Source organism: Chenopodium quinoa, unplaced genomic scaffold, assembly GCF_001683475.1.
Source record: "Chenopodium quinoa cultivar QQ74 unplaced genomic scaffold, ASM168347v1, whole genome shotgun sequence".
NCBI lineage: Eukaryota > Viridiplantae > Streptophyta > Magnoliopsida > Caryophyllales > Amaranthaceae > Chenopodium > Chenopodium quinoa.
In genome coordinates this window covers 82,748-94,800 of record NW_018745068.1, presented here as the reverse complement: position 1 = coordinate 94,800, position 12,053 = coordinate 82,748, and the positions used below count along the sequence as shown (strand labels likewise).

The 12,053-nt window shown below is 38.8% G+C and overlaps 2 protein-coding genes across 3 annotated transcripts in view; both read left to right on the top strand.

The window, feature by feature from the left end:
* LOC110709441 (cleavage stimulation factor subunit 77-like) overlaps window positions 1-3,557 on the top strand; it is a 29,983-nt gene extending 26,426 nt beyond the window's left edge. For both annotated transcript variants that reach the window (XM_021887657.1, XM_021887658.1), the window contains 2 exons: window positions 724-945; window positions 3,221-3,557. In XM_021887657.1, coding sequence (XP_021743349.1) covers window positions 724-945; window positions 3,221-3,384 — 386 coding nt within the window. In that variant the 3' untranslated portion in view covers window positions 3,385-3,557. The remainder of the gene's footprint in view (window positions 1-723; window positions 946-3,220) is intronic.
* A 2,906-nt stretch (window positions 3,558-6,463) lies between these two features.
* LOC110709475 (protein gar2-like) lies at window positions 6,464-8,109 on the top strand. Its single transcript, XM_021887698.1, has 3 exons — window positions 6,464-6,812; window positions 7,528-7,592; window positions 7,702-8,109. Exons 1-3 carry the CDS (start codon window positions 6,464-6,466, stop codon window positions 8,107-8,109), a joined length of 822 nt encoding a protein of 273 aa, XP_021743390.1.
* The last annotated feature ends 3,944 nt before the right edge of the window (window positions 8,110-12,053 follow it).

Genomic DNA, 12,053 nt, shown 5'->3' with positions numbered 1-12,053 from the left:
GATCCTAATGCTTTTTAGGAATGGATGACAAGGTGTAATAGGATTTGTAGTGAAAGGTTATTTAGATGATAAGTCTCTTATGATCATAGTCAATAAGCTTAATGGATATGCATCTTTATGGCTGGATATATAATGATGTAAAGAGCTTGAAAATGAAAGTGGAAAAAGTAAAACCTTGGGCGAATATGAAAAAAATTGATAAAAAGGTTTATACAACCTAATCGCTCCTTGGAATTAAGATCGTATCATCAACATAGAATTCTGGTTTTGAGGTTTATTTTCATGAATTTGAAAGCTGTAGTGTAACTAGTTGAAGAAAATATGGAAGAGCAAACTATAGCATGTGTTCAATTTTTTATAATTTTATTTATTTAATTTTTTATTTTTAATGAGGGTGGGAATTGTGGGAGGGTGGATCAAAAGTAAGAAACTGAATTTGAGGATTATATTTGTGAATTTCCTTTCTTACCTGGAGTTTTATCTGGTGGCCTGTTATTAGTTGCCAAGTTGTTGACCCTGGTTGTTCTGGTTAAAGAAAACTTGTGGAATGGGGGAATTTTGTTTACTGGATTTGATGCTTTCTGTCTACATGTAATATTTGTGCTCGCCAGTTTCATTATTCTGCCAATTTGTGCTTCCTTTTGAATAAGTAGTCGCTGATTTCTCATTGCCTCTAACTTTGTAGTCTACCCCACGACTAAAGTTTATTTTTTCAAATGTCAGGTCCTGCACCAGATGTAGATTTTGTGCTGTCAATATGTTTGCAAAGTAACCCTGTAACCGGACAGGCGTCAAAGCATGTGCCCTCAGCAGGTCAAGTACCTGCAGCAGCTGTTTCTGGTATAAGTGAGCCTTCTGGTTCACACAAAGCCCGTCCGGCTCCAAGTGGTTCATCTGTGAGAATGGCAAGAGATAGACAATCTGGAAAGAGGAAAGATGCAGAGAGTATGTTTTTTAATTTTTTTGCTTCACTATGTCTGTGTAAAATGCATGTTTCCTATGATGCTTTACTATGTCTCTGTGTAAAATGCATGATTGCTAAGATGCCTCACTATGTCTGTAAAATGCAAGATTTATAAGAATGGACATCGCTTAGAAGATTTTTGCAAGCATCTTAAACATGCATGATTGCTCAAGACATGTTGCTTACCACAAGGCAGCTGATAATTGAGTCACCAGAACTTTCAGGAAATATCAATCAATCAAAGCCTTAACAAAAAATTAATGGGATAATGGTTGTATCAATGTGAATTAGCTTCACTGGCAATGTATTAAAGGGTTGCTTCTGAGACCCAGAACCTTATCTTGGACCTTGGACAAATGATACATTCTCTTGCATAGAATGTGAAATATTATAAGGATATGGAAGAACACAAAAAACTTTCCATTCTCTGTTAATTCTTGTCCCTTGATAAGCTTCTCATTCCTCTCTTGAACTGGGTCCACTTAATATAGTACTCCCTCCGTCCCTAAATTAAAAGCCTCTTTCTCTTTATTATGTGAGTAATAAATGCTAGAAAGAGGCTTTGTATTAAGGGACGGAGGGAGTAATAGTTTACATTCCCTTCTTTATCTTTTTTTTTTCAACTTCTCTGTTCAACTGAAAAACTATAAATAGTACCCCCTTCGTCCATTGTTAAGTGCCATTTTCTCATATTTCACGGGTTTTAATGTAAATGAAGTATAGAAAGCATGTTTGAAGTACATTAGAAATAATTATAAAGAGTACAATATTTTGTTTTCTAGTAGAAACAATAATGAAAAAACATGTGTGAAGTACATGTGGGCACCAATTTTATAGGGTTTTTAAGGAAGTTTAGTATGTTAAAAGGTACAAAGTGGGGGTATGTAGGTAATCATACATGAGACAAAAATAGAAACAAGCACTTAATTTTGGGACACCCAATTAGGAAAACAGACACTTAATAATGGGACGGAAGGAGTATCTACTACCTAATTTATTATGCACTTGCACTCTTTTAACAGCGTCCCAAGAGAAGGGGAAGTTTTTTGTGGGACTGAAGGAGTATTACATTTTACCATTGAAGTCAGTCAAAGTCTCCTTTTCTCGAATATGCAACTCTCTGCCAGTTGCCATTTGTGCCGCCTTATAAGACACAACAGACAAGACGTCAAAATTGATACTCTCGGAAGTTTGATTCATCTACTGTAGACTATTGTTTGAGTGTAAGAAAAAGGTGGTTAAAGTAAGATGAAGTTAAACATGGTAAGTGTAAGGGAAAGGTGGATAAAGTAAGAAACAGTGAAGCAAAAGGTGTAAATAGTGTGGGGTAAGGTAGTTAAAGGGAACTAAGTCAAACTTGCTGAATCACCCCAAATGGGAATCTGAGTCAAACTTTCAAGAATGGAGAGTATATGAACTCCAGTTGTCTTACTTTTAATCAAGGGCAAAAGTTGTGTTTATTGAGGATGATAGATATGAGTATTAAGATATTTTTATGCCTATAGAATGGTCTATTTAACAATGAACTAAGTAATCTTATTTTTTCAGTGGATGATAGGAGCCTCAGATATGAGAATAAATAATGCTTGCTGCTCCATAGGAGTTTATCTTAGTTTCACATTAATTGATTTTTCTGCTAGTTTCGCCTGCAATGTATTTTTTCTTCTTGTTTTTCGTTTTGTTCAATATGTTTCCCATGGTACAAAGCTCTTCATATCTGTGCTCTTATGAGATAGTGTAAAACAACCACAACTATTTCTTATTTCGTTGATAAGTTGAACTAGAAGTTGATATGATATGTCATAAACTGATTACTAGAAACAGACCAAGTCAATCAAACTGGGTCTATGTACTCAAAATTCAAATGCATTGAATTAAATACTGAACCTTGCTGAAACCAAACATAGCTCTGTATCTACAGTTTGGATGAAGAAACTGCTGATACAGGTTTCTCAGATGTCTTTTAATTTGAAACCTAGTCTTATGTATCCAAATTTAGGTAGTTTCCCTATGTTGACGGTCTCATTAGTTGCTTGCGAGTCACGGGTTTAAAAGCTGCTATAGAACTGATTTTTGGTTATTTTGATACCTGGAGTTTGCTGGCTGGATTATGTAAATGGTTGTGGTTGGTATAGTGTGAATTCCATACTGAGTATTAGTGTAGCACTCATCAAGCTGATTGTTGTGATACTTGTGAAGCTTTATAGATATTAACTTGCTCGGGGATCATTATATATGGTTAATTTCTTTTTGCAGGACAAGATGATGATGAAACTGCTTCAATGCAGAGCTCACCTCTTCCCAAAGATGCCTTCAGATTGCGCCAATTGCATAAAGCTCGTGGAGGATCAGCTTCACAAACGGGATCAACGTCGTATGGCAGTGCATTTTCTGGAGAACAGTCTGGGAGCACTAGCTGATAGCCTGATACTGCAATTTTGTAAAATTAGCATTTGTATCACTAGGTTTTTTTTTTTTTTTTTTTTTTTACATAATTTATATTTATTTAATAATGGTTTGTATAATCCCCTAATAATGTAATGATTCAGTTATCCTTCTAATAATCTATTATCAGCAGTTGCACTCTTTTTTAGCAATACTTGTCAAATATCTTAAAATCCGTTGAGAATTGACTAGTGCTCAAGAGTGAGTTGCATGCCAACATAGCTTTGTTTTGCTTAGTAGTTTCATAATTGTTAGGAAAATAATCCACGTATGAGTTGAGAGAGACTGATTATTTGGCTGTCCAACATTAAAGAAATAGAGGAAGAATGACTAACATTTAATCGTGTGGTTTACTCCTAATACCAATTGATTTAACACCTTAACAAAAGTGAAAGGTTTATCAAAGGAGCAACTAGCCAACTAAACATAACATTCAATGTTTTGTTTCCTTTACGTCCCCAGAATAGCTTGCCATCTTTGTCTAATGTAACACCTTTTCCAAAACAATCCTAAATACACATAATTAAATATAACTAAGCTTTTTTTTTTTATTAATACAAATAAATTTCAGAGTTAAAATAAAAATTACATATTACCTTTAAAAAATGAACAATATTTTGTGCTGCTTGCAATTTATTCCTAAACCTCATCCAATTCTTGAAATAATTTATTGACTTTAGTGGAGACTTGTAGTGCATTTCTGAAATATAAGCTAATTGTTGCCATACCATGTAGAAATTTATACGTTGTCTGCATATAAATAAGGCTATTCCTAATTGCGCAACGATAGCTATACATCTACCATCTGGTAGTAGCCTTGTGGCCTCTACATATTTGACTAAGTTAATGAATATAGCTCGATCTAGGGTCCGTTTGGTACGGTGTAAAACATTTTCAATGTAAAATGGTTTTCCATGAAAATCATTTTACAATGGAAAACTCATTTTCAAAAAAAGTTTCCGTTGTTTGGTTGAATGGAAAATAATTTTCCATTTTAAGCATTTTTCATTGTTTGGTTGAATTAAAAATTCACTTGTGAGGGAAAATGTTTTCCCTCCACTTGTGATGGAAAATGTTTTCCCTCCACTTGTGATGGAAAATGTTTTCCTTTTAAATTGGGGGGAAAATGTTTTCAATAAGGTGGAAAATGATTTTCCACCCCAAGTTTTACATTTTAATGTTTTACACCAAACCAAACAATGTAAAATGGGAAAACACTTTTCAGTGAAAATATTTTACGCCCTACCAAACGGAGCCCTAATCTTAGTTATTGTTCCTTGCAATAGTTCGGACGAGCACATAAATATTTTATGCATCTAATCACAACCGGGCTCACCCCTTACACTTAAGGGTTGTCTTTCAAGTGGGCTGAGTATTCTCTTTATTTCTTCAAATGCAATGATGATCGCACAAGACCAAACCAAAGTCATATCCATCACAACACATTAGATGCAGTAGTATTATCACCAAAGTTATCAAAATCGAGATTCTACTTTGAATCGGAAGGAGCTCTTATAATCAAATTCCAGAATCATAAGATTCCAGACATGCTTAAGACGCCATACCCAAATTTAATTGAATATATTTGAATTTTAAGTTAAAAACCTACTCCATCCGTCCCCGAAACTTCGACCCTTTTGGGTTGATTTCGCGGGTATAAGAAGTTAAATTGGAAGTGTAAGAGTGTATGGGGAAACTAAGAAAAGTACATTGAAAAATGAAATTTACATTGAAATTGCAAAAAAGTAGAGAGAGAAAGTAATAAAAGTATATAGAAAAAGCAAAATTTGCATGGGGAAGCTAATTTTGCACAAATATTATTGCAAATTAAAGGGTATTAAAATGCAAATGGGATGAACATTTTGGGACTACAATTAGGCCATAAGGGTCGAAGTTTCGGGGACGGAGGGAGTAATTATTAATAGAAAATAGTTGTTTACCCGCTAAGCAACCAATAATTGACACCATATATTTATAAATAACTTTCTAGACATGTTTTAAACTTCTAAGGTTTTCGCTAGTTAAGAGAAATATGTAAAATCAAGTAGAATCACAAATTGAATCGAACGGACATACATAAATCGTAAAATCGTAAGATTCTAATTTTATAACAGGATTTTAATAATTATGATTATAACAAAAAACGATGTAAAAAAAATTATAAAAAAAAAGGAGTCTTTAAATAAAGGAAAAATTGTCACCATTAATCCCAACTTTGCTCCATCCGCTGTTATTAATCTCAACTTCAGTTTATTCCCTATCACTCCCAACTTTGTACACCTTTAATTTTTATCACACTCATATGACTTGAAATCGGATAAAAAGGTTAACTTATGGGAGCTGAGTTGTTTCCTTCCCTTATCAATGCCACGTCAGCTCTCCCTCCCAACTACCCTTTTTACTCTCTCTGCTACTCCCTCCTTCAATGCCCACTGCAACATAGTACCTTGAAACGAAAAAAAAGGAAAATTGACGCCATTATTGTAGCTTCAACCGAAATTGTACTTTGCCCTGACGTCACGGTCATCCATTTCTATCAAGGAAAAGCAACACGCGTAGTTTGGAAAGCAAAGAACTTCCATTTTAGGTAAGTTTTCGAACCCTAAATTTCGCTGAAATTGCGCATAAGTTTGCAACTAAATCTCGAACTCTAATGAATTAAACTCTTAATTGATGAATTTGTGTACGCAATTTCAATTTATTTGTTAATTATGGGTGCGAATTATTGTTTGGTTGATTTTTTTTTGTGTTTTTTTTGTTGGTTTGTGTTGTTTGAGTTCGAACCCTAAATGCTTGGTTTATATGTAGTCCTGATTGTAATGTAGTTGCTGTTAAATTAGGTATGGCTACTACTAAAATAAGCTTGAAAATGTGGCATGGAGGGGTGTTTAAACAGCTTGACAATGGTGGGTTCTGTTATAGCAATGGGAAAGGTAAAACCTTTAGTGTAGACCCTGATGAACTATGTGCTTTCTATCTTGTGGAGTTGGTTATGAAGTGTGCAAGATATGATGGTAAAATTCTGGGTTTATGTACTTGGTTCCTGGACTAACTATGGTAGATGGGTTGAGGAAGGTTAATGATGATGACAGTGTTAGGGAGATGATAGATATGGCACTTAAGTATAGGGGTGTGGAGGTGTATGCTGTACATGGTGATAATGACCCTATGCCCTTCCTTTCTGAACTTCAGCTAACTCCCTCCAAACAGCCCAAAACTGTGAGACCCAAAAAACTTCCTATAAAGAGGGGACCACCAGTAAGATCTAGTCCAAGGAAGAAAAGTCAGACATTGACTATTTGTGAACCTTCCCAAAAAGCCCTTGACAGCTCATTAAAGGCCAAAAAAGATGCTCCCACTGCATTTGTTCCCACTCCACCAACCAATACCTTATCCAACCAAAGTACTTTTAGAGTTAAATATATTATAAACCCTAACACCACATCTGAAAAAACACATCCCACGCCCTCTACCTTTCTTGCAGCTTCAAACACTAACAATGAGTAGGGATGACAATTCAATCCGAGTTCGATTCGAATCCGATTCGATCCAAAGAAAAAAAACTGATCCGAACCCGTTCAAAATTAGTCCGAATCCGAATCCGAATAGGAGGCGGATCGGACTTGGACCCTATGCAAAGTCCGACCGAGTCGAGAGTATGAGTATATGCTTTATAACTTGGGACAATTGCTTGCTTGTTTTATAGCAAAATTTTATTATGTAACTTAGTTCATAATTAAATATGTTATGTTTATACTTTACTTGGTATGACAATACAAACAATTATAGGTATATCACACATTACAAAAAAAAAAAAAAAAAAAAAAAAAAAAAAAAAAAAAAAAACAAATTTAAAAATATTAAGATAATTTCGGAGGTCCGAATAAACGGGCCGGATTTGGATCCGATAATTACGAGTCGGATTCGGACTCAGATTCGGACGGACTCGAGTTCAGATCCGAGTCTAGGGTCCGTTTACTAAACGGATCAGATTCGGGTCGGGTGCGGCTAAATCCAAATTCGATCCGTTGCCATTCCTAACAGTGAGCTTGTGAACAATTATGAGTGGGAAGATTCAAGACCTGATAGCCCTATTCCTTTAAATGATTTGATCCCAGATTACAGTTCTGAGAGTGAAAAAGATGACCCTATTTACAAACCAGAAGTAGATAAAGGGAAAGGGGTGAGTACTTTTTTGGGGGGATGTGTACACAGATGATGAAAGTGATGAGGTAGAAGGTTTGGGTGGAGAAGCTAGAGATGGGGAAGAACTAGAAGTTAGTAAGGGTTAGGGTGGAGAAGCTGCAGATGGGGAAGAAGTAGAAGGTTTGGAGGATTTAGAGGCAGAGTTGGATAAGGAAAGGGAGGAGATCTTAGATGATGAGCTGCAATACCAATCTGAAAGTGAGGATGAGGAGTACACTTTAGCTAGGAAAAGGGCTAGAGATATAACATCTAACCTAATTGACATTGCAAAACAAATCCAAAAAGAAGCAGCAAAGTGCCTGAACAAAGAGGAGGAGGAGGAGGAAAGAGCAGCTGGTGACAGGGCAAAAGTGGGTGAGGGTACAAGCACTGAAGTTTGTGAGGGTTCTAGTCCACACAGTGATTATGAGCAAAGTGATGAGGAGTTTCATACTCCACCTGACAGTGATGAAGAGGATTTACTTCTTGAAGGAAAAGGAAGTCAGGGCTATTAGTATCTACTGCACACACAGACTTGGGGACATTCAACTAGAAGGTAGGGCAGAGATTTGCAAATAGGGATGACTTTAGGAATGTAGTAGCTAGATATGGGATTCTACAGGGCAGGGATGTGTATTTCAAAGTGTGTGACAATCAAAGGCAACAAAGGTTATGTTTAGGGTAAAAATTACCCATGACAAATGGACCAATCCGGACCTGCCACGTGTCCACCACGTGGGCCAATCAACGTCCGCCATTTGTCACCCTAAGAGGTCCAACATGGACTAATCAGGCCACGCCACGTGGCCTCCCATATGCCAAATAGGCAAAATGGCCACCAAGGCCCAAAGTCCGAGAGAAGCCCAATTTGCCCTGGTTAACCTAAACCTAAAATTGGCACGCTTCTCAAGACTATAAATACTTAATTAATCCTCATTAAAGGGGATTCAGCAGAATGACTCTCACCTAGAGAAAACCAAAACACATTGATCACTCCTCCCCTAGAGGAACCAGATCTCCCACCTTTACTTTCCGCATTTATCACTCCTTAATCAAGTACTAACTTGACCGTCGGAGGTGGATCTCCAGTCATCCGGAGCATCCGTTTGTTTTGCAGGTACAGGCGTCCGATTCCAGTCTCGGAATTGTAACTCTCCCGCAGGACATCAAAAAACCCTGAAACATTTTGGCGCCGTCTGTGGGGAGAGTACTTTCGAGATGGCATCACAGTCTGTACCGATTCTAAGTGACAAGCGTCCTATGGATGACCCACAGGTCCACTCAGACCAGGATCCGCCGTCTGGTCATCAGTATGCGATCGAGGGACCTGCCCCTATTCCTAGGAACGAACTCATGACCCTTATGAGTAGTTTCAAGGGGGAGATCCAAGACTTGATAAATAAAAGGGCGCCTGTTTCCCCAAAGGAGCAGTCGGTCAGAAGGCCCTCCCAACCTGGGAGGACGAAACCTATAAAGGATCGTGAGGCGACCCCTTACCCAAAATCAAGGGCAAGGAACTCACCAGTGATCGACCTAACAAAGTACCGCTTCCCTTCTCCAGAGAAGAGGAAACCCATCCGTCTTGTTCAGCCGGCCTGATCAAACCACTCCCAGTTGAAGTTACATGCGCCTTGCATGACACTCACTGGGTACAACCGGCAATATACCAGCCTCCGAGCATCCGGCCAGGCGGCCAACTAATGCAGGCATCATACGGCCGAATACAAAGAGTCAGACGGTCAAGCTTTACATTAATCTCAATGACCTGGCAACACATGGCTACTTCCATACTTCTAAGCTCTTGACAGCTAGAGTAAGCATGCATTTACTTAAGTATATATTCTATAATATACTTGGTATATATCACACTACCATCCTAGTGGTAGCAGGCGGCTATAATTCCACCATCAACTAGCACAGGCGGTGGCAGCCATAATTACAAGCTAGCATGGTTTAGCGAGAGCCAGCTAGTTCATAAAACCAGTCGGCCAGCCATGATTAAAATAGGCGGCATCTGCAACAATTGAGTATAGAGAGCATAGCTAAGCTCAAGTCTTCATAACCTTGAAAGCAATTGTTTTGTGTGCTTGAGGCTGAGTAGGGGCTAGAGTAGGCAACACCTCAATGTCGCAGGCGTCATCAACCACCCAGCACCTGGCCAGGCGGCTACCAGCCTAGTAGCAACCAAGCAACAGCCTCACACCATCCGTCTGAAAATACAAGCGCCTCTGTTGACGAGTCGAATGGCACTATGTACTTCCATGTGCTCATGTGTTCATGGGTATTCGTGTGTTTATAGCATGCCCAAAATCTATGATACGGCACTTCAAAGACAAGGGCCTTTAAATACCGAGGCGAATGGCTTCACTCACATGGCAGGGGCTATTTGATCAAGCAAGAGGCACATCCGTCCTTAAGCAAGAGGCACCACTATGTCAAGCTTCAAGCTAGCAACCATAGCAGCCAGTCATGCTAAAACAGGCGGCTGCCACGATCAAATCCAACCATGCGCCTGGCACTTCAATGTTGGGCATAAGTTACGAGCATAAAACTAAGATAAGCATGTAGCCTAGAACTAGAGCCTTGATTGTAAGCAGGAGCTTGATGGCTCCTACCTCAAATGCATACAAGCGTTAAAAATCAGGCGACACTCGAATGGCTCAAAACAGCCGGCATAAGTAGCAAACGGCAGCCAGCTACAATGCAACCAGCCAAACGCATATGCTATGGCAACAAAGATGGTTGTATACCAACCAGCCAAGGTAGCCCCGTGTGATCATAACAGGGAGGCGGCCCTTGAGTAAAAAACAAGTTAAAGTGACACTAGGCATAATACCTAGTGTATGTGATGACCATGAAAAAAGAGCAAGAAAAGCATGCGGCCTTTTATGAACCACTTTACCCAAGTATACATTATTCAATACACATAGTATATACTATACAAATATCAGGCGGTATATAATACAAGAATCATCCATGCTTGAAAACGGGTTTTGAGAAGCTGAGCATTGGAACTCTTGCTAGAGTAGGCGGCACCTAAGAGTTGCTCCTCAAGAGAGCAAACAACTAAATGTAATAATGGTCGAATGGCACTTTATTTATATGGACTCATGGGTGTTTATAGCTAAGCTTTAATGCTGCCTATAATAACCAAATGCCATGTAGTCTCCATGAATCAAATGATCATAAAAACTTGAAAGCATACTCCCTCAACCTTATGCTCGAAAGTGGTTGAACTGTTAATCATACGACACTCCAAGCATCCGGTAACGATGGATGTGAGACATTAACGCCGTAAGAAGTTCGTGAGACATGAATAATCCTTTCAAGAGCAGCCAACAAGCCTCTCAACTCCACACAAACAAGTGGCCATCATGTGCCAAAAATAAACGGCCACTCATCAAAAGCAGCTGCATGATTACTTACAACCGTATGTGTATGATATCGCTGTTAAAGATTGTGTTACCTAGCTTGTATTAACAGGCGGCCCACCAACCTTATCCCACGCAACATTCCGGCAGTATCACAATAGAAGAGCAGCCGGCCCCATCACAGCTACAAACAGCCAGCTCACATCTTTGCGTACATAGGCGACTCTCATGATGCTTGAACAGCTTCCTCGGTCGGTTGTCGTACTTGCCTAGGAAGCGTGCTGTTTTTCCTTCAAATAAAAGCCAGGCTGAGAATGCAGTAGCGGCATGCTAATCAAACGGTATGTATGGTGGTATCATTATCATAGTTTCATGGCCTTTCTCTAAACTACCACTATCATTATTATGATTATTTTTAAAAAAAAAAAAAAAAAGAGAGAAGACAAGAAATATTAGGAAAGCCGCCTACACGCATGATCACTTAAGACTAATGCAAAGAGTCAGGCGAAATTCGGTTGTTACGATTATGAGGGATCATCCAAGCCAAATTTATGAGCCCAAGAGTATATAACTCAACTTGCTAAGTTAGGGAATCCTCATTGCTCTCATTTCAGCCGGCATTTAGTGCTCAGACGCTCAATAAAATCAAATAGTCAGCCACCCTTGTTAATGAAAACAGGCGGCCACAAGTGCTCTTCAAGACTCAAGCCCAGTCCCAGCTAGACTCACCTTAAACAACCGGAACTTGGTTGAAAGGGCATGAGCAAAAGTGGGTCTTCATACTTTTTAAATGGGGGCCGAGTCTTATGATCATTTTTGTCTAAATAATGCCAAGCACGTAAATAGCATGCAACCGGCATCATGCGCTAGTCACCTAGCTTCAGCCGGCATTTACATTATGGCTTATTGTATTTTGATGCAATGAACAAAGCCCACCTTTTAAACAGCAGGCGATGCCCGAAACATTTGGTGCTCGGTTTACTAGAAGTTCAGAGCAAGAGAAGCAAGAGCAGCCTGGGCACGCGAGCTTTTATAATCTTTGCTATATTGTTGAAACAGCCGGTAGTATGTGAGCTTACAAGCAGCCG

Coding starts and splice junctions, on each gene's coding strand:
- LOC110709475 (XM_021887698.1), top strand. CDS start 6,464: ATGGTAGATGGGTTGAGGAAGGTTAATGATGATGACAGTGTTAGGGAG. Junction 6,813..7,527: donor CAATACCTTATCCAACCAAA/GTACTTTTAGAG, acceptor ATTTGATCCCAG/ATTACAGTTCTGAGAGTGAA. Junction 7,593..7,701: donor AAGTAGATAAAGGGAAAGGG/GTGAGTACTTTT, acceptor AGTAAGGGTTAG/GGTGGAGAAGCTGCAGATGG.